Source organism: Bufo bufo, chromosome 9 (genome assembly GCF_905171765.1).
Source record: "Bufo bufo chromosome 9, aBufBuf1.1, whole genome shotgun sequence".
NCBI lineage: Eukaryota > Metazoa > Chordata > Amphibia > Anura > Bufonidae > Bufo > Bufo bufo.
In genome coordinates this window covers 167,942,571-167,970,114 of record NC_053397.1, presented here as the reverse complement: position 1 = coordinate 167,970,114, position 27,544 = coordinate 167,942,571, and the positions used below count along the sequence as shown (strand labels likewise).

Here is a 27,544-nt window from a genome sequence, read left to right as displayed (position 1 = left end):
TCCACAGACATGAAAAAAAATAATCTAAGTCAAGTTTGCCATTGAAATAATAGGAAAAAAACGGACACGGATGACAATCTTGTGTGCATCCGTGACTTTTCACGGACTCATTGACTTGAATGGGTCCGCGAACCGTTGACCGTGAAAAAAATAGGACAGGTCATATTTTTTTCACGGCCAGGAAACACGGATCACGGATGCGGCTGCCAAACGGTGCATTCTCCAATTTTTCCACTGACCCATTGAAGTCAATGGGTCCGCGAAAACAAACGGAAAACGGAACCACGGACGCGGATGCACTTAATGGTCGTGTGCATGAGGCCTAATCCTTTCATTACCAAAGTATTTTTTAGTTTTTGCGTTTTTATTTTTCTTCCCCATCTTCCTTGAGCCATACCTTTTTTATATTTCCGTTCACATAGCTGTATGAGGGCTTATTTTTTTGCTGGACAAGTTGTACTTTGTAATGCCACCATTATTTATGGCATAAAATGTAGTGGGAAGCGGTAAAAAAAAATTCCAAATGGGGTTGAATTGGAAAAACAAAACACAATTCCTCCACAGCTTTATGGGTTTTGTTCCCACGGCGTTACGTTTGCGTCAAAACTGACCATGCCCTTCATTCTCTGCGTCAGTATGAATACAATGATACCCCATATGTATAGGTTTTTTATGTCTAAATAGTGTAAAAATAAATGTAAACTTTGATAAAAAAAAAATCTCTCTTTTTTTTTTTACATCTCCATATTCTGACCCCCATAAGTTTTTTTGTTTTTTTTTAAACGTATCTCTACTGAGCTGTTTAGGGTGCTAATTTTTGTGGGACAATCCGTAGTTTTTATTGATACCATTTTGGAGTGTGCGTGACTTTATGATCACATTTTATTACATTTTTTGGGGTAAGAGAAGCAATGAAAAAAAATGGCAAATCATCCATTTTGACCCTTTTTTCCGTTACACCATTGGCCAAATTGCAAATGTTTAAAAATATTTTAATAGTATGGGCATTCTCGGTGATACCCATGTTGTTTATATTTATTGTTACCTGTATTTAGGTATTTATTATTTATTATACGGAAAGGGGGGCGATTTAAAAATACACTGCTCAAAAAAATAAAGGGAACACTTAAACAACACAATGTAACTCCAAGTCAATCACACTTCTGTGAAATCAAACTGTCCACTTAGGAAGCAACACTGAGTGACAATCAATTTCACATGCTGTTGTGGAAATGGGATAGACAACAGGTGGAAATTATAGGCAATTAGCAAGACACCCCCAATAAAGGAGTGGTTCTGCAGGTGGTGACCACAGACCACTTCTCAGTTCCTATGCTTCCTGGCTGATGTTTTGGTCACTTTTGAATGCTGGCGGTGCTTTCACTCTAGTGGTAGCATGAGACGGAGTCTACAACCCACACAAGTGGCTCAGGTAGTGCAGCTTATCCAGGATAGCACATCAATGCGAGCTGTGGCAAGAAGGTTTGCTGTGTCTGTCAGCGTAGTGTCCAGAGCATGGAGGTGCTACCAGGAGACAGGCCAGTACATCAGGAGACGTGGAGGAGGCCGTAGGAGGGCAACAACCCAGCAGCAGGACCGCTACCTCCGCCTTTGTGCAAGGAGGAGCACTGCCAGAGCCCTGCAAAATGACCTCCAGCAGGCCACAAATGTGCATGTGTCTGCTCAAATGGTCAGAAACAGACTCCGTGAGGGTGATATGAGGGCCCGGCGTCCACAGGTGGGGGTTGTGCATACAGCCCAACACCGTGCAGGACGTTTGGCATTTGCCAGAGAACACCAAGATTGGCAAATTCGCCACTGGCGCCCTGTGCTCTTCACAGATAAAAGCAGGTTCACACTGAGCACATGTGACAGACGTGACAGAGTCTGGAGACGCCGTGGAGAACGTTGTGCTGCCTGCAACATCCTCCAGCATGACCGGTTTGGCATTGGGTCAGTAATGGTGTGGGGTGGCATTTCTTTGGAGGGCCGCACAGCCCTCCATGTGCTCGCCAGAGGTAGCCTGACTGCCATTAGGTACTGAGATGAGATCCTCAGACCCCTTGTGAGACCATATGCTGATGCCGTTGGCCCTGGGTTCCTCCTAATGCAAGACAATGCTAGACCTCATGTGGCTGGAGTGTGTCAGCAGTTCCTGCAAGACGAAGGCATTGATGCTATGGACTGGCCCGCCCGTTCCCGAAACCTCAATCCAATTGAGCACATCTGGGACATCATGTCTCGCTCTATCCACCAACGTCACGTTGCACCACAGACTGTCCAGGAGTTGGCAGATGCTTTAGTCCAGGTCTGGGAGGAGATCCCTCAGGAGACCGTCCGCCACCTCATCAGGAGCATGCACAGGCGTTGTATGGAGGTCATACAGGCACGTGGAGGCCACACACACTACTGAGCCTCATTTTTACTTGTTTTAAGGACATTACATCAAAGTTGGATCAGCCTGTAGTGTGATTTTCCACTTTCATTTTGAGTGTGACTCCAAATCCAGACCTCCATGGGTTGAAAAACGAGATTTTTGTATAACTTACCAGTAAAATCTCTTTCTCGCTCTTTCCTTGGGGGACACAGAAGACCTTGGGTATAGCTCATCTCCATAGGAGGCGTGACACTAAGTGAAAGCTGTTAAGCCCCTCCTCCACAGCTATACCCTCAGCCTGGAGAGAGAGACTGCCAGTTGCGTGTCCAAGCAGTGAGAAAAGGCAAAGTCCAACAAGGAACCAACAAGCCAACTACCCAACGGGTAACACAAACTCGGAAACCGTGTAGAGAAAAAACAATGAATGGGTGGGTGCTGTGTCCCCCAAGGAAAGAGCGAGAAAGAGATTTTACTGGTAAGTTATACAAAAATCTCGTTTTCTCACCCAGTTTCCTTGGGGGACACAGAAGACCTTGGGACGTTCAAAAGCAGTCCAAAAGGGGAGGGACCACAGCTCCAAGGTGAAGCACCCGAATAGCCAATCTGATAAAGCGGAGGAAAAACACCCTGGAGTCCGTCAACCCTATGCACGGACCTTCTGGAAACCCAAGAGGCCGAACGTCGACAAGAGTCGGAGATCTCCAAGTAAAATCGGCAAGGCCCAAACAACGTCCAAATCGGTGAAGTGTTGAAGCGAAAGGCAATACCACCTTCAGAAGGAAGGAACGGGATGTAGAAACAGCCCTGTCCTGGGAAAAGACAGAAGGCTCAGAACAAAAAAGGGGCCATTCAGGCACCCGTCAGAGACACGACTGATACGGAAACACAACCGTACAGGACAGGCGGGGTAGAGAGAACTTCTGTAACGGCTCCAAGGAAAAGATTGGAGCGCCGAGAGCTCAGTATGTAGTTCCCAGGGCGGTACCGAAGGACAGTACAGAGGAACCCAAGAGCCATTTCGAGTAAGAAGGTCTTGACAGGCCCAGAGGGCCGGGGAACGCTGGAAGAGGAAGAACAGCGCTGACACTTGACACCTCAAGTAAAGGAATCTCAGTCCCAGGTCCAGGCCGGACTGGAAAAAAGACAGAACCATGGGGAGAGAAAAAGTCAGAGTGGGGAATGCACAGCTTCCCACAGAACCCCAGACAAGAAAACCATAAGTCTTACGACAGATCCTGGACGAAAATACAGCCAGGAGCGGACAATAGCGAACCCGCTGGAGTCGCCTGGCAAGCGGGCGAAAACCCAATGTGATCAGGCGCAAACCAGTAACACGGGCAGAAGTCGACAAAACTGGTCCAGTCGGCCCCCGAGCAACGTTGTCCCGTATCCACCCGAGTGGGGGAGCAGAAGGACAGACGGAACGGAACCAAAGGGTCCGCCCAGTATCCGCCAGATGCCAGGACAAGACAGGCTAAAGTCCATGCTGATGTAGCCATGTTCTACAGTCCCGGTGTGGGAGATCAAAGGACAATCTGGACCGAAAGGTAGTCCCCCCAAGTTACCGAGAAGGTAAGTCTACAGCAGGACCATTGTCTTAGAATGGACCACGCAATCTGCACTCAGCGGGAGGACAGAATGCGGTAGACTCGGTAAATAGGCACAGCCAATACAGCCAGTGTGAACAAGGGAGACAGTACGAGGCCAAAAGGAACACCGGAACCATCCACATGAACAACCATGCTCTCCCCAGAGGGGAGGACAGTGAAGGAACAGCCTCTGAAGTCTGGCGGGACAGAAGCCACATCGGAGTGATCTGTACCGAGCGGGAGCCAAACAGAGCCAGCGAGATAAGGTAGTCGAGACAGAGGCCGGCATAACACCCTCCAACCGAACGGAGGAGTGGGCAACAGGGAAGCCATAGGACAGCTCAAAAGCAGAACCCTGCTACACTGTGAGATGCCCGGTTCACCGCCTCGCAAAAGGCGAATACCCTGAAGAACCCAAGGTGAAGGTCCTCTGACCTGGGTAATCGAGCACCCAAGAGAATTTGGGTGACCTTCCCGAAAAAAGCGGCCCGCACTTGGTAGCAGATCAGACTGAAGCGTAGAGGCGCCAAGAGGAAGGACTCATACCACACTACATCCGAAGAGGAGGAAATTTGAGCAGGCAAGGGAACCGCAGTCCTGCCAGAGCCAACGAAGAATTCGAGGGGCGCTCCAGACAACCGCACTCTCGACCATGTGACCACTAGCGCAGGGAAGCAATACTGCGGAAGGACGAATGGGCACGCATCTAGGAACCACGAACACTCCCTGGGATGAAGGGCCAACTAAATGAATGAGTACCACCCAGCTCCGTGCAGCATAGAGCAAGTAGAGCCCGTCCGGGTCAGGTGGACAGAATGAACTCCTTAGAGACGAGTGCAAGGCTTGCGGCAAGCATCGTATCCCAAGAAAACAAAAGTATGCCGCAGGAAGCAGATGAGGCATACGTACGAGCAGCCCGTAAGCAGTGAGAAGGCCAACCCACCTACAGGAGGAGAAGGCATACACGGCCCAAACAACGCACAAGAACGTCCGCTCACTGCAAAAAGGTTAATTCAGCGAAAAAGGGGCTCGCCACAGAGTGCCACAGCATGTACGTAATTGCAAAGTGCAACCTGCAAGGGAGTTATGCACAAGCCTAGTATAGCATGCGATGGAACGCAAGCAGTCCGCCCCGAAAGGGGGGAAATTGTACCTGGCAAACTGCAGTCGGCAAGAGTGCAAAGGCCGGTCCCAAAAGGGAGTGATGCCTAAGGCCGTACCTACTTCAGAGAAGCAGGACATACCCTATAATCCAGCAGGAACGCAGGAGGTCCACCTAGTGAAAGGGGAACATGCACAGGGTTATCCTAGCATTAAGTGAGTGTGCAATAATACACCCAACACTGACTTAGCGAGAGTGCAACTACTCTGCCAATGAAGGGGGACATGTACAAGTCCAGCACAGCCATACAAGGACAGCCGTGAATCTCATGAGCGTGCCAAATTCTGCCCATGGAATGTGGGGTGGTCACGCACAAGGCCAGCACCGTATCCAATGGGAGTGCAAGCGTTCCACCCATGTTAGAGGGCCATGCTCATGGCCAGCAAGGTATCCGGTGAGAGTGTAGCATGCCGCCCAGAAAAAAAGGGGGGGTAATGCACATGGCCAGCATCTCATCCAGGGAGAGTGCGTGCACCCGCCATGTATGGGAGTCATACACATGGCCAGCAACGTACTGGTGAGAGACAAACACAGTCAGTGAGAATGTGTGTATGTCACCTGAGGAAGGAAGGCATGCCCATGGCAGGCAGCGAATCCAGCGAGAGTGCGTACACCGCCCACGGAAGAGGGGTCATGCATATGGCCGACAGCGGATCCAGCGAGAGTGCAAGCACCCCGCCATGTATGGGGTACATGCACATGGCCAGTAACGTACCTGCGAGAAAACAACCACAGACAGAGGGATGTATGTATGCTGCCTGAGTCATGCCTATGGCTGGCAGCGAAACCAGTGAGAGTGCAGCATAGTAACATAGTACATAAGTACATCATAGCACATCAGAGAGAGTGCAGCGTTCCGCCTATGGAAGGGGGTCGTGCACATAGCCAGTACCGTATCCGGTGAGAGTGCAGTATTCCGCCTAAAAAGGGGGGTCATGCACATGATCGGCAACAAATCCAGTGAGAGCGCTGCGTTCCGCCCATGGAAGGGGGTGACGCACATGGCCGGCAGTGAATCCAGCGAGAGTGCAGCGTTCCGCCTAGAGAAGGGGGTCGTGCACATGGCCGGCAGCAAATCCATAGAAAGTGCAGCATTCCGCCTATGGAAGGGGGTCGTGCACATGGCCAGCACCGATCCGGTGAAGGTGCAGTATTCCGCCTAAAAGGGGGTCATGCACATGGCCAGCCGGCAGCCAGGGAGAGTGCAGTATCCCGCCTAGGAGGGGGGGGATGCACATGGCAGGCACCATAACTGGAGAGATGATGAATGCTGCCTACGGAAGGTCCGCATGCACTTGGCCAGCGCCGTATCCTGGAAGAGGGCAGGAAAACCGCCTAAAAGGGGAAATGCCCTAGCAGCGACGCAGGTTGGGAGCGCAACACTATGCCGCCTGTGGAAAGAGGGCATGCAGACATGCAGCACTACTGATGAGGCTGCAGCGTCCTGCGCAGTCCAAAAGAAATCTGTTATTATTATATATATATATATATATATATATATATATATATATATATATATATATATATATATATATAGAAGAAAAATCCAGCGGGAGCACCACCAGGAGTCGGGTGCAAAATCCACAGAGGCAGCGGCAGTACCCCAACAATATGGCTTGAAAAAGATAGGACTGCACTCCAAATAAAGTGAAAAATCAGTGGAGCTTTATTCACCCATAACTTTGGCAACTTAGCGACGTTTCGGCTCACAAGAGCCTTCTTCCAGCATAGAAACAGTGAAAATAACAATCATATAAAGGCAAGTCACAAGTGACTGGCCAATCATACTGTGATTACAATCATGATTAAATTGGATACATATGATACATATAAACAAAAGTGCATGTGCGTAAAGTGACAAGTGCTTAAGAGATCCGCATCACAAGAACATAGTCCCTGGTCATCGATCATATAGACATGTAATATATAAATAATATAAGTGTATATTAAAGTGCATACATATGTTGGATGAAGATCAACGAAGTGACACCTCTCGATGTAATGGCGCCAGCATACAGCATCGTATTCCGTTGAGCGTCTCCATTCTCTCACTACGCATGACCAGATCCGCGTCATCATCCGTCATAGCGCTTACATGTGACGCATGCGCTCCATCAAAATTACATTAAAGGCACCATCTTGATAGAGGGCAACATTGCCCAACGGTTACATAAGTGCCAATCGTGCATACATTCAATAGGCTAAACACTTTCCTATGTAGTATATTAAGCCGCAGTAGGTAAATCCTACAGAAATCAGCATGTGGAGAAGGTTCCAACTCTGCGGAGATGGATCCTGTCCACTAGATGGCATATGTCAGAGGGGGACACGTCAGTATACCCTGCCGGCATCGCCAAACTAATTGCCGAAAGTAACGCAGCCATAAGAGAAATTCTTTAAGGAAAGAGTAGCCGAATAAAGAAAAATTCATATCTGGAAATACGCAGCGAGAAGACTGTTGATGTTGCAGCTCGGTATCATCATCATCAAAGAGGGCCAGTTCAAAGATCTCCATCCAAAGGAATAATTTTAAAAAAAAGTTGTTCTAAAAGGCAAAGATAAATATAACAAATTAATTACAGATTGATTAATCTGTGTCACAATGATTATCAATGTATATTATCACCGTTTCAGGGCACTTTTATACAACCAAAGAGAAAGATCAAAAGACGCAAGGGAGATCAAGCTAAACCTCAAAGCCAGACATCTCATCTAAAATCTACATTAAGCCCATTAGGATGTAAACTGTCCAAAGTATATATCCATCTTAATTCTCGCTGTTTCAAGATTGCCAAGCGGTCACCACCTCTCCTGGGCATTGCCACATGGTCGATTATCCAGCATCTTAGATCCCGTTCACCGTGGAGATACATAGATGATGTCTTCCTCCTATGGACTGGCACCGAAACACAGTTGGTTGAATTTCATGATTATCTTAATAGTATAGATATTGATCTTCAGTATACTATATCTTATTCTAAAAAGGAGACTTTTGTATTACTTACCAGTAAAGTCTCTTTCTCGCTCTTCCTTGGGGGACACAGGAAACCATGGGTATAGCTCTGCTCCCTAGGAGGCGTGACACTAAGTGAAAGCTGTAAGCCCCTCCTCCATCAGCTATACCCTTCAGCCTGGAGAAGAGACTGCCAGTTGCGTGTCCAAGTAGTGAAAGATAACCACCAACCGGAAAAAGAACCGTCAAGCCCCAACGGGGGCAACCAAGCCGGAACCACAACTGTAAACCCAAATGAAGGGCGGGTGCTGTGTCCCCCAAGGAAGAGCGAGAAAGAGACTTTACTGGTAAGTAATACAAAAGTCTCCTTTTCTCGCCCATATTCCTTGGGGGACACAGGAAACCATGGGACGTTCCAGAGCAGTCCCAGAAGGGAGGGACCAGAACAAACTAGACCAACACCGGAGGCATCAATCAACTGCCGCCTGCAACACCAGACGGCCTAAAGCAGCGTCAGCCGACGCATGAGTATGCACCCTGTAGAACCTGGTGAAGGTGTGCAAGGAGGACCAAGTGGCCGCCTTGCAAATCTGCTCCGTAGAAGCCCGATTTCTCTGAGCCCAGGAAGCCCCGACCGCTCTAGTGGAATGAGCGGTAACACCGAGGGGCGGAACCTTGCCCTTGGCGAGATAAGCCTCAGTAACAGCCATCTTGACAAAACGGGCGATAGCAACTTTGGATGCCGCCAACCCTCTGCGCGACCCTTCCGGAACCACAAAGAGCGAGTCAGTACGCCTGAAAGAGCCGGTTACCTCCAGGTAAACCTTGAGCGCCCTGACAACGTCTAGGCGATGAAGTTCCCTCTCCCTAGGGTGGGAAGGGGAAGGACACAAAGAGGGGAGAACGATGTCCTCGTTCAGATGAAAGGCGGAGACCACCTTAGGAAGGAAGGAAGGGACCGGACGAAGAACTACCTTGTCCTGGTGGAACACTAGGAAAGGTTCCAGACAGGAGAGTGCAGCCAATTCGGACACCCTCCGAAGAGAGGTGACTGCTACAAGGAAAATAACCTTGCAGGACAGAAGTCGCAAGGAAACCGTCCGCAGAGGCTCGAAAGGAGAAGCCTGGAGCGCTGAGAGAACCAGGTTCAGGTCCCAGGGCGGTACCGGAGGCCGGTACGGGGGAACCGCGTGAGCCACGCCCTGAAGGAAGGTCTTGACAGGACCAAGGGGGGCCAGTGGGCGCTGAAACAAAATGGACAGCGCAGACACCTGACCCTTCAAAGAACTAAGACCCAGACCCTGGGCAAGTCCGCTCTGCAGGAAGGACAAAACGGTGGGGAGAGAAAAGCGGAGCGGAGGAATCCCTAGATCGGCACAGAACCCCAAATAGGTCCTCCAGGTCCTATAATAGATCCTAGAAGAGGACGGCTTACGGGCGCGGATCATGGTGCGGACGACGTCCGCAGAAAAACCCCTACGTGTCAGGACGGTGGTCTCAACAACCACGCCGTCAAACGTAGGGACCTTAAACGCGGGTGGAAGATCGGTCCCTGAGAGAGAAGATCTTCCCTGGCGGGCAGCGGCCAGGGCGCGTCTGCCAGGAGCAGCATGAGGTCGGCATACCAAGACCGGCGGGGCCAGTCCGGAGCGACCAGAATCACCGAGACGCCTTCCGCCGCGATCTTCCGAAGGACCTTGGGCAGGAGTGGGATGGGAGGGAATATGTATGGACGCGCGAAGCCTCGCCAAGGAAGAACGAGGGCGTCGGCTCCGCAAGCTCCCGGATCCCTGGCCCTGGACAGATAGGCGGGGACCTTGTGATTGAACTTGGAGGCCATGAGGTCCACGTCCGGTATGCCCCAACGAAGGCAAATGGCCTCGAATACCTCCGGGTGAAGAGACCACTCGCCGGGGTCGACAGTGGTGCGACTGAGGAAGTCCGCCGCCCAATTGTCCACCCCTGGAATAAAAATTGCCGATAGGGCCGGGACGTGAGCTTCCGCCCAACGGAGAATGCTGGAGACCTCCCTCATTGCAGCAGCGCTGCGAGTGCCCCCCTGGTGGTTTATGTACGCCACAGCCGTGGCGTTGTCCGATTGTACACGAACTGGATGACCCTTCAACAGATGAGTCCAGTGTCGTAGAGACAAAAGGGCCGCTCTCAGCTCCAGGACATTGATCGAGAGTTTGGACTCCAATGGAGACCAAATGCCCTGGACGGATCGGGGAGGAAACACGCCTCCCCAGCCCAAGAGACTGGCATCGGTTGTAACCACCAACCAGTTGAGTGGCAGAAAAGACCTGCCCAGAAGAGGGGACTGTAACCACCAGCGGAGAGATGACCTCACCGGAGGCGATAGATGGAAGGGATGATCCAGAGACTGCGGCGATTTGTCCCAGGAGGAGAGGATCGCCCGTTGGAGAGGGCGGGAGTGAAACTGCGCAAACGGGATCGCCTCGAAGCAGGCAACCATCTGCCCCAAGACCCGCATGCAGAAGCGGAAGGACGGTCGACGGTGGAGAAGGAGACCCCGAACCGCCCCACGGAGGATCAGACGTTTTTCCGAGGGAAGACGTACTTCCGCCGCTCCCGTGTCTAAAAGCATTCCCAGGAAGACCAGTTGTCTGGAGGGGGGAAGGGAGGACTTGGGGAAGTTGATGACCCAACCGAACCTCGTCAGAGTCTCTAGAGTGAGATCCACGCTGGCAACCGTTTGAGAAAAGGACGGAGCCTTGATGAGGATATCGTCCAAGTACGGTAGCAGAAAAACACCCCTGGAACGGAGTAAGGCCAAAACCGGGGCCAGGACCTTGGTGAACACCCGGGGGGCTGTTGCCAGCCCAAAGGGAAGGGCGACAAACTGGAAGTGGAGGTCCCCCACGGCGAACCGGAGGAAGCGATGGTGACACCGGGCTACCGGAACATGGAGGTAGGCATCCTGTATATCGATGGAAGACATGAAATCTCCCTGCTCCAGGGAAGCCACCGCGGAACGGAGGGACTCCATCCGAAACCGTCGAAGGAGGAGAAAACGGTTGAGCTTTTTGAGGTCCAAAATGGGCCGCATGGAACCTCCCTTCTTGGGAACTACAAAGAGGTTCGAGTAGAACCCTTGGAACCTTTCCTCTAGAGGAACGGGGGTAATCACCCCCCTGTCCAGTAAGGCTTGAACGGCCGCGGAGAACGCAACCGCGCGTTTCGGGTCCCGTGGCAGGCGGGAGCGAAAGAACCGATCTGGAGGGAAGGATGCAAATTCGATTTTGTATCCGGAGCACACAATCTCGAGGGCCCAGGCGTCGGAGACGTGAGCCAACCAGACGTCCCTGAAAAGGAGGAGCCGGCCCCCCACCCGGGTGGGTGGGGGCGCGCCTTCAGGCAGAGGATTGCTTTGCTGCGGGTGTGCGGGCAGCCTGCGGCTTGCGCCAGGAGGGCTGCGCCCGAAAAAACGGCTTCCTATGCTTATCCTGGGGAGGAGCCGAGGCGGCAGCTGTGGTGGGAGCCCCAGAGGCCCTGCGGGAGGACCGAAAACGAGACGCACCAGGGCGTCCGCGGGGGGCGCCCCTGGCTTGGGGTTGAGGAAGATGGGTGCTTTTACCACCCGTGGCCTCCGAAATAAGTTCGTCTAGGCGGACCCCGAAAAGGCGGGAACCCGCAAACGGTAGCCCCGCCAAGGAACGTTTGGAGGCAGCGTCCGCTTTCCAAACCTTCAGCCAGAGCTCCCTCCTGACGGAAACTGCCAGGGCGGAGGAGCGTGCAATAAGGGCTCCCGCATCAAGGGAGGCCTCACAAACAAAATTCCCGGCCCGAACAATAAGCTGGGCCAAGGAACGCAGGTCCTGGATAGGGACGTCCGAGTCCAACTCCTGTTCCAGCTGCGCACCCCAAGCAGAGATTGCTTTCCCTGCCCAAGCAGAGGCAAAAACCGGTCTGAGAGCCGAACCGGAGGCAGCAAAAATGCCCTTAGAAAGGGTCTCCATGCGACGGTCCTCCGCTGACTGAAGAGAGGACCCGTCGGGAACAGGGATGGCCGTGTTCTTCGACAGCCGGGCCACAGGGGGGTCCACCTTGGGTGGGGAAGACCATGTGGCCACGACATCTGCTGGAAAAGGATAGCAAATGTCCAGCTTCTTGGGGCTGACAAAACGGGCGTCCGGTCGAGCCCAAGCCTTAGACACCACAGAGGAGAAATCAGAGTGGATTGGGAAGACTTTTGAGACCTGCCTGGGTCTGATAAATGAGACGCTAGCTGCGTCCGAGCTAGGGGGATCATCCTGCACCTTAAAGGTGTCACGAATATCAGAGATGAGTTGACCCATCGCTGAGGCTAGCTTGGACGGCAGGGCCGAGTCCATTTCCAAATCTGAAACCGCCAATTCACCTTCAGAGAGCGAATCCTTTGGGGAGGAGAGGCTCGTCTGGGTGTGCACGCGTGGCGGGGAGAGGGAGGCATCCGAGGAGGAGGCTCGCTCTACTCTAATACGCTTCTGAGAGTGCCTAACTCGGGAGGGGTCACTAAAGGAGAGTGAACCCGCTGCAGCGGCAGAAGCGGTGGACCCGGAGGGCGCGACAGTAAGAGTGGCGTCCTGCGGGGTAGGCGGCCTGTCTATTAGGCGGCCCACGACATGAGTGAGGCTTTCCACGGCCTGGGACAGGGATCTAGCCCAGTCAGGCGGGTCAGAGGCAGCAGGGAGCGACACAGCGGGCGACTGAGGCTGCGGTGGAGCCCGACATGCAGTACAGTGCGGATCAGACTGCCCCCGGGGAAAGGGTTCCCTACAAGCAGTACAGGCATGGTACCAAGGCTTGGCGGCTGCAGAAGGGTCTGACATGGTGGAACAAAGATGTTGCACTTAAAGTGGGAGACCCCAAGGAAAGAAACGGAGATAACACTCAAGCGACAGTACTGTGGCACGGAGGGGGTTAAAAGTCCTACCAGACCCGGATGATGCAAGCGGCAGCGGTAAGGGGGAACAGACTGAGGAGGCTGTGGAGGAGAGGCAGCAACCGGCTTCGGATCGCACTGCAGAGAGGATTCCACGCAGCACTGTGCGATGAACCCGGAAGTAGCGGAGCGCATGTAGGAAGCTCCGCCCCCTCCCTGCCGCTCTGAAGCAGAGCCGCGCGCGCGCGGCAAAATGAACTTAACCCCCAAGGATAATGAAATGCCGGCCTGAAATGGCGCCGTTCACGCCAAGAAAGCGGCCCCCTCCGCGCCTGGATGTGGCAGAAGGCAGCGTCCCTGCCAAAGACTGCCCAGATAAACTCCCCTGCCCGGTAACGGTCCGATATCGGGGGGGGGGAGGGGTGGGCGCACGATGTAGCAGTGGCCATGTAGTAACAGTGGCCATGGGAGCCCAGGAGGCCTGTAGCAGCGGTGGGAGGGAGGAAGGGGAGGCTGGAGCAGCCTGTCTCACCATACGCTGTCTTCACCCTCAATCCATCCAGCGGGGTCGCCCCTTCAGCTCCTGGCACCGCAGTGGCAGCAAGCCGGGGGAGGGACTTGGCGTGCGGGCGACCCTGAGCTGGCGGGACGCAGGGGAGCGAGGCTGCCCTGGTCCACCTTGTCTTCTGTGGGGGAGGCGGCAGTGCGGATTACCGGCACTGGCGCAACTCAACCCCGGGAGAAACAGAGGGGTCTAATGCGCCTCTGTTGTCCCTGTAAGTAGAAAAAAACCGAATTAAAAACAACAAATAACGTAAAAATAAAAAATCATAGGAAAACAACCCTGCATAAGCAGGGGGTGTCTTGCCTCCTTGGACACTAAGCAAAAACTGGCAGTCTCTTCTCCAGGCTGAAGGGTATAGCTGATGGAGGAGGGGCTTACAGCTTTCACTTAGTGTCACGCCTCCTAGGGAGCAGAGCTATACCCATGGTTTCCTGTGTCCCCCAAGGAATATGGGCGAGAAACCAATTTATCATTTTTAGACACTAATGTGAAATTGAATGAGGACCATATTAGTACGGGTTTGTTTGTCAAATCAACAGATAGAAACACAATTCTTCGATTTGAAAGCAATCACCCACGTAGCCTGATCAAACATCTTCCTCAATCTCAATTTTTGAGGGCAAAACGAATTGTGTCGGACCACACTGAATTGCCAGCCACATTGGATATGATGGCTGACAAATTCAGAGAACGTGGCTATCCTCGCAAATTGTTGAATGAACAAAAAAGCAAAATTCTTGATATGTGTCCAGAACGTGTACAACCTAGTCTCTCAAAAATTCAGAGAATACCTTTTATGTCCACATATTCTAATTACAGTGTAGAAATAGGACAGATCCTTAAAAAGAATTGGAACATTCTGAGTAGAGGAATAAAAAATGTCGCTGAATTTGAGAATCCTCCATTGTTATCGTATCGAAAAAATAAAAATATAAGAGATTATCTGGTGAAGGCAGATGTTGGTCCAAAAAGAAATGTCATTCAGCGACCGTTGACGCAGGCGGGACTGGGATGTTTCCCGTGTCTTAATTGCGTCAACTGTCGCTATATAAATAAATCAAAATCTTTTGTACATCCATCTACAGGAAGAGAATACCCTATTAGATATCATTTGACATGTTCTTCATCATATGTCATTTATGTTTTATCATGTCCCTGCAATTTAATATATGTAGGAGAAACTTCTACGGAATTGAAGGTTAGGTTAAACAACCATAGAAATTCAATTAGAAAAAGTCGCACCGATCTGCCGGTTTCCAGACATTTTGGATCCCTTCACCACGGTGAACGGGATCTAAGATGCTGGATAATCGACCATGTGGCAATGCCCAGGAGAGGTGGTGACCGCTTGGCAATCTTGAAACAGCGAGAATTAAGATGGATATATACTTTGGACAGTTTACATCCTAATGGGCTTAATGTAGATTTTAGATGAGATGTCTGGCTTTGAGGTTTAGCTTGATCTCCCTTGCGTCTTTTGATCTTTCTCTTTGGTTGTATAAAAGTGCCCTGAAACGGTGATAATATACATTGATAATCATTGTGACACAGATTAATCAATCTGTAATTAATTTGTTATATTTATCTTTGCCTTTTAGAACAACTTTTTTTAAAAATTATTCCTTTGGATGGAGATCTTTGAACTGGCCCTCTTTGATGATGATGATACCGAGCTGCAACATCAACAGTCTTCTCGCTGCGTATTTCCAGATATGAATTTTTCTTTATTCGGCTACTCTTTCCTTAAAGAATTTCTCTTATGGCTGCGTTACTTTCGGCAATTAGTTTGGCGATGCCGGCAGGGTATACTGACGTGTCCCCCTCTGACATATGCCATCTAGTGGACAGGATCCATCTCCGCAGAGTTGGTACCTTCTCCACATGCTGATTTCTGTAGGATTTACCTACTGCGGCTTAATATACTACATAGGAAAGTGTTTAGCCTATTGAATGTATGCACGATTGGCACTTATGTAACCGTTGGGCAATGTTGCCCTCTATCAAGATGGTGCCTTTAATGTAATTTTGATGGAGCGCATGCGTCACATGTAAGCGCTATGACGGATGATGACGCGGATCTGGTCATGCGCAGTGAGAGAATGGAGACGCTCAACGGAATACGATGCTGTATGCTGGCGCCATTACATCGAGAGGTGTCACTTCGTTGATCTTCATCCAACATATGTATGCACTTTAATATACACTTATATTATTTATATATTACATGTCTATATGATCGATGACCAGGGACTATGTTCTTGTGATGCGGATCTCTTAAGCACTTGTCACTTCACGCACATGCACTTTTGTTTATATGTATCATATGTATCCAATTTAATCATGATTGTAATCACAGTATGATTGGCCAGTCACTTGTGACTTGCCTTTATATGATTGTTATTTTCACTGTTTCTATGCTGGAAGAAGGCTCTTGTGAGCCGAAACGTCGCTAAGTTGCCAAAGTTATGGGTGAATAAAGCTCCACTGATTTTTCACTTTATTTGGAGTGCAGTCCTATCTTTTTCAAGCTATATATATATATATATATATATATATGTATTTATTATTATTTCTTTTTTATTTTATTTTTTTTAATTAAAAACACAGCCTCTCTGAGGCTAAAGGGGGCCACCATATAGGGGCACAGATAGTCAGGAAAAAGGAAAAAAGGGGGGCCAGCCATACAGGCCCATAGGGATCCGGCCTGTACCCAAAGGGTTAACATGGATCCGGCCTGGAGGGCGGCGCTGCGATCCCCTGGGGGCGGAGGAACCTCCCGGCGGGAAAAATTCGCGCCTGGAGAAGTTCCCGCCCCCTCCACCAGAGGCCGGAATTTTGCGGCCTAGTAGGCCGTGAAGCCGGGGACTAAATTTGCGGCGCCCGGTATGTACCGCCGGGACCTGAGGCGGAGTGGCGCATCAAACCGGCCGCGGGTGCCCACCCCGCAGGCCGGTCGGAATTGCGGCCCAGCAGGCCGCGAAGCCTGGGCCAAAATTTGCGGAGCCCCACCGACCGGCACCGACGGTCGGCCGGGGCCTGCTGGGCCTAGAAGTCAAGCCCAAAGCCGGCCGCGGGAGCCCACCCCGCCGGCCGGAGGAGTCAGGGGCCCAGAATGGCGGCTTGCCGGCCGCGGGAGCCCACCCCGCCGGCCGGAAGAGTCAGGGGCCCAGAATGGCGGCTTGCCCGGAATGGCGGCTTGCCGGCCGCGGGAGCCCATCCCGCCGGCCGGAAAAGTCAGGGACCCGGAATGGCGGCCTAGCAGGCCGCGGAGCCTGGGCTAAGATTTTTGCGGCGCCCGGCCGCACCGGAATACCAATGTCGGCCGGAGGCGAGGCCTTACTCCACAGCCGTCAGGAGCCTCAAGCCTGGAGCAACACTCCGGTAGGAGATGTAGGGGGGGACCCAGAGACCGGGTGCCTGTGCTGATAAAGAAATAAACTATGTTGCCGCTTCTGTAGCTGGCTGTGGAGACAGCCACCGGCTGCATGTCTGTGGGAGCCAGGCAGGGGGGGGGGGCGGCAGAAGGATATTGCCGCTCTGCGGCACCCCAGGGGCCAGCATAGATCCAGCAGGGGACTAGAGGCCCAATATGGGGGTCAGGCACGCAAGAGACCAGGGTGGGGGGGGTGGGGGACGTAGGGCTGGAGAAGCCAATCTCTTACCACAGCCGTCTTCACCCTCGGTCCATTCCAGCAGGGTCGCCCCTTCAGCTACTGGCACCGTAGTGGCAGGACGCTGGAAGAGGGACTTGGCGTGCGGGTGACCCTTGCGCTGGCGGGATGTAGGGGAGCTGGGCTGCCCTGATCCACCTTGTCTTCTGTGGGGGAGGCAGCAGTGCGGTTAACCGGCACTGGCGCAGCTCAACCCCGGGAGAACAGAGAGGTCTAGTGCGTCTCTGTTATCCCTGATGATCTGGAACAAAAAGAAAAGAAAAAAGTAAAAAACTAAAATTTAAACAAGGAGAAACCAGCCCTGCAGAGCAGGGAGTGTCTTGCCTCCTTGGACACTAAGCAAAAAACTGGCAGTCTCTCTCTCCAGGCTGAGGGTATAGCTGTGGAGGAGGGGCTTAACAGTCTTCACTTAGTGTCACGCCTCCTATGGAGATGAGCTATACCCAAGGTCTTCTGTGTCCCCCAAGGAAACTGGGCGAGAAAATTAGATTTCCATTTTTTAATTTTTGTGTGATTTTGTTGTCAGCACATTCAACTATGTAAAGAACAAAGTATTGCAGAAGAATATTTAATTAACTCAGATCTAGGATGTGTTATTTTTGTGTTCCCTTAATTTTTTTGAGCAGTATATATTTTTCTTAACTTTTTTTTTTTTTATGTTGTGATAATTTATAGGATCATATATGGGCTTAAAAATTATTTAATATTTTTTTATTTCAATTTTTGTACTATGAGGGATTTTTGAATAGAATTTGGACTGAAAATTGCTAATTTCTTATCCTGGCCTGCCATCTGGTGGGCAAAATAAAAAAATTGCAGCATGAACACCATTAGCCTCATCAGTGAGACTCAGTGTTCAGCGCAACTACCGATACCCTCATTGGCTGCATCGGGGGTCGGTAGGAAGCTTTTGGGCGCATTTAGATGCCGTGATGTCACTTGATCATGGCATCTAAAGCCTTTAATTACCGCGATCGACATTATGGTCGGTCACGATGCCTGCTGCACGAGCGCCATGTTCCCACATTGCTCCAGAGCTGTTGAGAAAGGGTTAAATAGTTTTTGGCGTTTATATTTAATTTTCCATGTCAATATTTATATTTAGACAAAAAACAAAATCCTGCAGTTTTCACACTGACCACTAAGACTAATAATAAGAGCCACTTCTTAGTCTACAAAGATCACTTTACTGCAGTTATCTGTCATTCTAATTCTGCCTCTAAAGCCATCACCTCTGTGTATAGAGAAGATAAGATCCACCATTCGCAATAGGTGATATCACAAGCTTATCAGCTCCCTTCTGACCTCTGCACAGGGCACACAGTATGCCTAGAAAACTCTCCCATAGAAGTCAATGAGGTCCCCCCTTGACCATTGTGTCTACTGCCCATGTGGCTGCCGTTAAGCAATTTTCTTAGTGCTTTCTAAATGCTGTTAAGAACTCGGGCAAGATGGCATAATCATGTTCAGGAATTTTTTGTGACACATTTCCTTTAAGTAGAGGAAGATGTGCGCTTCATTTTAAACAGATATTCCATAGAGATCACAGAGTATAATTATACCTATTGGCGCTGTCATCCAGAGTACGCTCAAACCACTGTACAGAAGCCGTCTGCAGCGGGTTCATAATAAGTGTCATGAGATGACGGGCCAGGCTGCAGCAACGCTCGGAGCGCATGGGATTTCTCTTGTAGGGCATCGCACTAGATCCTGGAAAAACAAGATGAGGATAATTGTGTAAAATTACATTCTGGGGGCCACTCTACAGCTGCATGCAGATATTACCTGAGCACCAGTCACAAATCCCAAATACTGTACTAACACTATTGTCAGGAGTAGCCTGCTGCCTGGGCTGCTCCGTCCTTGAGACCATGTCTGTATCAGGGCGACTAGCTCCCTCTTCACTACTGGAGTCAGGAACACTTGCTCAGTCAGTGGCAGGAAGCAGCAAGACACTGCAAGATCACCAATTGGCGCCTTCAAGAATGTGGGTCCCTGGGGAAAGTGGACACTTGCTGTCTGCTTCTGTGCTTAGAAGTCATCTCAGCGACCCCATGTGTCTACAATAATAAACTGGGTGGTAGGTAAAAAAAAAAAAAAAAAAATCCTAGTTTTTTTCTACATCAACGCATATGCTGTTTGAGATGCTGTAGGCTGCCTGGTGGGCCAATGCCCAGGAGGCCGTCCAAGCCCTCCTCACGGCCACCAGCCGGGCACATAATGATCTAATGCTGTCAGCATTAATTAATGCTAGAAGCATAAGGCCTCTTTCACACAAACAATACGGATTGGCTGCGGATGAGTTTAGTGAAACTCGCACCATTTTGCAAGCAAGTTCAGTCAGTTTGGTCTGCGATTGCACTCAGTTGTTCAGTTTTTTCAGTGCGGGTGCAATGCGTTTTGAAGCGTTTTTCACACGCGTGATAAAAAAACTGAAGGTTTATCAAACAACCTCTCTTAGTGACCATCAGTGAAAAACGCATTGCACCCGCACTTGCTTCTGGAAACAATGCGTTTTTCACTGAAGCCACACTCACTTCTATGGGGCCAGGGCTGCGTGAAAAACACAGAATATAGAACATACTGCGTTTTTCCTGCAAAGCAGAACTGATGTATAAAAATAAAAAATGCTCATGTACACAGACACATTGAAATGAATGGGCCAGGATTCAGTGCTATGCGTTCATATCACGCATTGCACCCGCGTGGAAAATTCGCTCGTGTGAAAGGGGCCTAAAGGTACTTATGATCCTGGTCTACAGCTACGATGCCCACCTGAATTTAACTGTATCACTATCCTCAGGATGGTGATACTGCTGAATACTACAGCAAGGGCGGCCGTATACTGTGCTGCACTTTGGTTCTGCAGGGACGGTACTTTGTGCTGCAGTATTGAATTGCTTCCCCCTACTTGTGTTGTCCCTCCATACTTGTCACAGAGGGATTCACTTGTTTCATCAGTGGGCCAGTCTGAGCCGGATAAGTGTAAAACACGAACCACAGTCCTGCGAGAGGGAGTCTAGAGTGGTTATGTCTTGATGATGAATAGAATTATTCCATTCTTCTTTCTGCAGCTTCTGTGTTTCACTATACATAGCAAGTGCAAAATCTTTCAGGCTGCTTATTCTCTAGCTTCTCTCTCTCCTCTCCTGAACGCTATTCTGAAATGATTTGTGACCCAGTCGAAATTCAGAAGTCCATTGCTTTTTACTTTAAGGGCACTCCCGCTTGTACACCTGAAATTTCAGAGCCTATGTGACAGATAATTCATAGAACTCACCAATTTGCTCCTTCTCAAATGGCTCCTCAAGTTCCTTCAAGTTGGCTAACAAACGAATATCAGTACATATCTGTGGAAGAGATAAAACTCTTTTATATGGAAGCACACCACACCATTAACACCTTCCATTCTGGCTTCATACATCTGCACAGCAGTTTACATTGTAGAGAGCATTTGTTAGATGTGGTAACACTAGAGAGATGGGATAAGCAGGTGTCGGGCAGCTCTGGCTCTGCTGATCCCCCAGGAAACAAGAGGCCAGGAACGTTAGGAGCCAGCAGACATAAGGGAGATCTTGCAGAAATTAATGGACTCTACCCATATTTCTATAGTGTGCATGACCAACTTTTTTTTTTTTAACCAAAAAGGTTTAGAATGTTATAAAATAATCTGAATGATACCCACTTTACCACCCCACAGTCCAATGCTGTGTTCAGACATCTGCAGGATCCAGCAGTAATTTAAAGGGGGTTGTCCAGACACAAAAAAAAAAAACAACAAAAAAAAAAAAACAACAAAAAAAAAAAGAAGATTGGGGATGGCCTGGCATGATGTGCGAGTAAATAAAAAATAAAAAAAATAAAAAACCTTCTCTGGTCCATCCTCGCTGCTCTTCGTCCCAAGCTCTACCCTGGGCAAACTGATCTGCCCCGCCTGCACGTCACTGCGACCTCAGCAGGTCCATGCCATGCCTGCACACGTCACCATTGCGGCTACTGACTGGCATGCAGTGATGACATGTTAAGAGTCATACTTCCAGACAAGTTCAAACTGTAAGCCGCGGGACAGGGGTGCACCACAGGAACCAGGAAGACCAGAGCAGGAGTGTGATTACAGTATATGTATTCTTGCACGTGTAGTCTGTATAGCAGAGGCTAAACAGCAATCCGGTGTAGGTTAACCAAATGATGTCGACTGCATCCAATAGCCGCCAACAGAGCTATAAACCGCACCAAATGTACTCAAGATCAGTACAAGAAAGGCAATTCTGAGGAAATTAAAGGAGTTGTCTCACTTCAGTAAATAACATTTATCATGTGGTCGTGCTTGCACACTATAGGAAAAAGCGTGGGCCTATGCGCACTCCCGCTTTATCCCACAGTGTGCAAGCACGACCACCACTGCTGAATTGCAGGGTGGTCGCAACCCCTGGATATGAGCAGTATATGATGTGAAAAAAAAATGAATCCAGCCAGCGAAGGAAGCAATATGGACAATCACAATACATTAGTAAGTGCCTTGCATTAACTTTGTCTACATGATAAATGCCATTTGCTGAAGTGAGACAACCCCTTAAAGTTTCTCTTTGAGCAGACCACTAAGTTGGCGTAAGGAGTCTTACAGGCCAGGAAATGCTCCCTGGGAAAAGGAAATGTAAGTAACTAAAGTTACTACTTTATTCAGGAGGACAAAAGGCTGGCTCTCTAGTGCCACCTATTGGATGGCTACGCTATAAGTCATTATCTGATCCTTTAAACAGGACTTGGTACAATAACTTGAGCTATAAGCCAAAGCCAGGAAAAAGCCCCCGTTTGTAGATGCTCTGCCCCTCCTCTAGTCCCATGTCAAAGGCCTCTCAAACATACAAGCCAATACCCTGCTTTGCATGAATGGGGGACAAAATCCCTAAAGTAACCCTCTGCAGATGAGTCTTTTTCTTATGAAAAGATTCTGGCTTTGACTAATACTGTATCTCAAGCCATTGTTTTAAAGCCTGTTTAAAACGACCAGACAATGACTTATAGGGCAGCCACCCAATAGGTGGCACTAGAGAGCCAACTTTGGTATTTCTGTTACTGTTATGTAGATTGTATCTATATAGTAACTGCACTCAATGGGTGACAATGTACTTTAAAGGGGCATGCAGGAAACTTCCATGTCCTGGTCTGTCTGCCACAACCTCTCCCCTACACCAGGGCCAGCTGACTGCTGCACTCCAGCCAGTGCCAACTGACCTTCCACATGGCACCCTGCTCCTCCCCACTGCTGTACATTACAGGCGGAGCTCAGGGAGTTGAAGGGACTGCGCCAAAGCCCTCATTTTCTGTAGAACAGAAAACGTACACTGCCACAGCACATTGCTTTACAGAGGCTACCCATAGCCAATGCACACATCATTGCCCCAGGGAGGCCGGCATTATTGGGGCCAGACCTTAACCCATTCTCTTATCTGCCTGGGCTCCAGCTCTAAATCATGTGAAGTCCAGCAGCTTCCACAAACTTGCCATGCTAGGTCCACTGCTGTTTGGGGTTGACAGTAAATGGCACAAACTAACCAAGCCAGGAAAAGCTCACAAGCCCAGCGAGCTGTGCCTCCCTGGTCTAGGGCATTTCACATGCATAGGCTACATACTGTAATATCTTCCAATGTCTGTGCCAATTAGGCCATGTTCACATCAGTGGTTTTTATTTCTGTTTTGCACAGTTCAGGAACAGAACAATCACCATAATGGACACTCTGGATCCATCACATGACAGAAAAACCATGTCTGATGGACCCCATTGACTATAATGGAGTCTGTCAGTTTTCCATAAAGTGGGCTGGATTTTACTGGGTGACAAGTCACTAGATGCGGCGGCAACGTGACCTACACTAAAGACCTGCAGCAGCGCCCAAGGTGGAGCAATGGAGACAAAACACAGCGGCAGGGTTTAGGCATGTATGATTCCCATCGCGAGACTAAAGGGAACATCTCTGGGGTGAACAACCTCTTTGAATTATTTTCTCCTATTTTTGTTGTCTAAACGTTGCATCCTATAGCCCAAAAAATATGGTAATACAGAGCAGTTTCTTTTTTCCCTCTGACCAAAATTAGAAGTAAACCCCAAACAAGGACAAGAGGAAAATGAAAGGACTACTCCTACAGATACAAATGTGGTTTGGGATAAAAGTTAAAAAAATAAAAATAAAATAAAAGTCAATAAAAGTAAGTGATGTGAACAAAACCTAATGTTGTCGTAATTTTACCAAACCTGTTTTATACCAATTTTGAATTATTTTTAGGTGTTCTCCATTAATAAGGCTTCATGTAGACCTGCTGTTAGAGCTATACCTGTGTCACACTGCACTCCTCCCAGCAGAACTCAGCTTTAGGGCTCATGCACACGATCGCATGCCCTCCGAGACATACGGTCCGTGAGTGGGCCATATGACCCGGAGCGGCATACATTGCGCGGACAGCATCATAGGTTACTATGATGCTGTGCGCATCAGGCCGCCCGCGGGACTATTGTCCCAAACTCATGATATCAATTGAGTTCGGGACAATAGTCCCACGGGCGGCCCGATGTGCACAGCATCATAGTAACCAATGATGCTGTGCGCTCCCGTGCGCACGATGTATGCCGCTCCGGGACATATGGCCCGCTCACGGACGTATGTCTCGGAGGGCATACGGTCATGTGCATGAGCCCTTAGGATGATTTATACGAGTGCATTACTGTACAGCAGCGGCAACACGAAAAGCACAGCATCATAGCAACCACTAAGCAGGTTGCCAAGTCCAGTATCTCACGGACCGTGTGAATTTATCCTTAAGCCTCATGCACGCTGCCATTCCGTGCATTGGGAACCGCAATTTGCGGTCCCCATGCATGGGCAACATCCGTGCGGCGGCCGGGGCGGACCAAGACCCATTCAACTTGTCCGAACGGGTCCGTGATCCGTCCGCACCGTAAAAAAAAAAATAGAACATGTTCCATTTTTTTTTTTGCGGTGTGGAGGCACGGACAGAAACACCATGGAAGCACTACGGAGGGCTTCCGATCTGCATCTCCTGGATTGCGGACCCATTCAAGTGAACGGGTCCACATCAGTGATGCCGTGTGCATGAGGCCTTAGGAATATACCAAATCATTAAAATATGGTTCACCAAGATTCATACCCACCTTGTGGACTGTGGCTCCTAAGCTGGCCAGGACAGACAATACTTCTACATCCACTTTACGACTATAGGTTTGTCCAGTAACTATATACGCCCTAAAAAAAAAAAAAAAAAAAAAAAAAAAAAAAGGATTGTGACACCTCTTTATACAGTCCGGTTTATTTAGACCTCCCTGTGCCATATTCTCTTGCATTTCATTCTACTCAAACATCAGATTTTTAAAAATGCATCAGATAGTTGCTTAAATAACTTACTTCCGAACAACCAGAAAATGGTCTGTACTCTGGACCCATGGAGGGAATCAGAGGTCTAACATATGGCAGGGCTTAGGTGTTGTCCAGGATTTTGATGACACGTCCTCAGGCTGTTTCACACGAGTTGTCAGTATGATCCTGTAGTAGTAAGGTCAAGCAGGGGCACATAGCTTTATATATATATATATCATGATAATGCTCTGCGCTCCTGCAAGCCCAGAACAGAGGATCAAGCTCACACACAGAGCGCAATTCCCACAATGGACTCACTTGTGTGAAACAGCCCTAAATGTCAAGCCAAAAAACATACAATCCTAGTGTTGGCAGCATCCTCAACAGCACTTTGTTTTTAAAGAGGTTCTCTGGAAATGTATCAAATAAAATTACTGAAAATACTTAAATATTACTTTATTACAAATGTATTCTTAAATAACGTTCAATAGTTATAATAGCTCGTTTTGTCTGGGAAGCAATCAGGGGAAATAAAATGGCTCCACACACAAAACCTGTCCTAATCACACAGCATTTACTTCACAACACTGAGCTAAAGAACTGCCTCATCCTCCTCTCTGCTAGTCAGGGATTGTGATCTGAATACAGTTTATTTCTACAGAGATTCAGCTGAAAATCTTATTAGAGGTCATGAGGAGACATGAAGTACATAGAGGAGGGTGGGGATGTGACTGATGAGCAGTAGCACTTGTATGTAGTCGCCACAGTCTGTCCACTGTACTTCATGTCTCCTTATGAATTCCACTCTCAGAGATTCAAATGAAGATCCTATCATCTGTATTCAGGACCATAATCCCTGACAAGCAGAGAGGAGAATGAGGCAGCGCTTTAGCTCAGTGTTCTGAAATCATTTGTCCTGCTGTGTGATTAGGACAGGTTTTGTGTGTACTAACAGGACGGCGACCATTTTATTTGCCCACATAAATGCTCCCCAAACAAAAGAAGCCATTATAGCTAATAAATGGATTTTTGTACTTACCGTAAAACCTTTTTTTCATTGGATGCATTGGGGGACACAGCACCATGGGTATATGCCCAGCTGCCACTAGGAGGCTGACGCTAGAAAAGTGTTGGCTCCACCCAGATGGGCTATACCCTCTGCTCAGACACTAAACTAATAGGCTGGTCTAAAAGTAGTAGGAGCATCAAAAAAACTAAACAAAACAAAAAACAAAAAAACTGACGAACAGTGAAGCCAACATGTCCTAAACCAGAAAGAGGACCATTATCAAAGTGTCCCGGGAAATCCAGAAAACCTGAACGAAGAAAAGAAAAAACAACAAGGGTAGGATTTGTGTCCCCCAATGCATCCAACTAGAAAAGGATTTTACGGTAAGTACAAAAACGAGATTTTTGTATAACTTACCAGTAAAATCTCTTTCTCGCTCTTCCTTGGGGGACACAGGAAACCTTGGGTATAGCTCATCTCCATAGGAGGCGTGACACTAAGTGAAAGACTGTTAAGCCCCTCCTCCAGCAGCTATACCCTCAGCCTGGAGCGAGAGACTACCAGTTATGTGCCCAAGTAGTTAAAACAAAGGCAAGGATCAACCAAATTAACACCAACAAGTCAAAACACCCGTCAGGGCAACCAAAACAATGGGTGGGTGCTGTGTCCCCCAAGGAAGAGCGAGAAAAAGATTTTACTGGTAAGTTATACAAAAATCTCGTTTTCTCGCCCAATTCCTTGGGGGACACAGGAAACCTTGGGACGTTCAAAAGCAGTCCAAAAAGAGGGAGGGACCACAACCCAAGATGAATTAAAGCACTATAGGCTTTAAGGCACCGCCGCCTGCAAGACCAGGCGGCCCAAAGCAGCATCCGCCGATGCATAAGTGTTCACCCTGTAGAACTTGGTGAAAGTGTGCAAAGAAGACCAGGTGGCCGCCTTACACAATTGTTCAGCCGAAGCTCGATTTCGCTGAGCCCAGGAAGCCCCGACCGCTCTGGTAGAATGAGCAGTAACACCAAAGGGCGGCTCCCTGCCCTTAGCACGGTAAGCCTCGGCAATAGCCATCTTGATGAAGCGGGCAATAACCACTTTAGATGCCGCCAGTCCCCTGCGCGGACCCTCCGGAACCACAAATAGAGAATCCGAGCGCTGAAAGGGTCTAGTTACATCCAAGTAGAGCCTCAGAGCCCTAACAACATCCAGACGGTGAAGATCCCGTTCCCGAGGATGAGACGGGGACGGGCACAGAGAAGGAAGGACAATATCTTCATTCAAGTGAAAAGCGGACACCACCTTCGGAAGGAAATCCGGAACCGGGCGGAGAACCACTTTGTCCTGGTGAAAAATCAAGGAGGGGTTCTACGCAAGAAAGTGCCGCCAATTCAGACACACGCCGAAGAGACGTGATGGCAACGAGGAAAAAAACTTTGCAAGACAACAAGCGAAGGGAAACCCTACGCAGAGGCTCGAAAGGAGAAGATTGGAGAGCAGTCAGCACAACATTAAGATCCCAAGATGGAACGGAAGCGCGATACGGGGGAGCATAGTGAGCAACCCCCTGAAGAAAGGTCTTAACTGGACCGAGCGGAGCCAGAGGGCGCTGGAAGAGGATCGAAAGCGCTGAGATCTGACCCTTTAGGGTACTGAGACCCAAACCCAAGTCCAGACCAGACTGCAAGAAGGATAAAATCGTGGGGAGAGAAAACCGAAGAGGATGAACATCCAAGGTCTCACAGAAGTTCAAATAGGCCCGCCAGGTTCGGTAATAAATCCTGGACGATGCCGGTTTACGCGCACGAATCATGGTACGGACCACATCAGCAGAAAACCCCCGCCGCGTTAGGACTGCGGTTTCAATAGCCACGCCGCTAAACGTAGCGACCCTAAATGCTGGTGGAAGATCGGCCCTTGAGAGAGGAGATCTTCTCTTAGAGGCAGAGGCAAGGGAGCGTCTGCCAGG

The 27,544-nt window shown here is 49.4% G+C and overlaps 1 protein-coding gene across 1 annotated transcript in view; it reads right to left on the bottom strand.

Moving 5' to 3' along the window:
- Positions 1-27,544, bottom strand: part of ADSL (adenylosuccinate lyase) — an 84,289-nt gene that overhangs the window by 30,508 nt on the left and 26,237 nt on the right. Inside the window, exons 7-9 of the mRNA XM_040407743.1 lie at positions 24,371-24,461; positions 20,483-20,552; positions 18,765-18,912 (exon numbers count right to left, since the gene is read on the bottom strand). Of these exons, the coding sequence (XP_040263677.1) occupies positions 18,765-18,912; positions 20,483-20,552; positions 24,371-24,461 (309 nt within the window). The remainder of the gene's footprint in view (positions 1-18,764; positions 18,913-20,482; positions 20,553-24,370; positions 24,462-27,544) is intronic.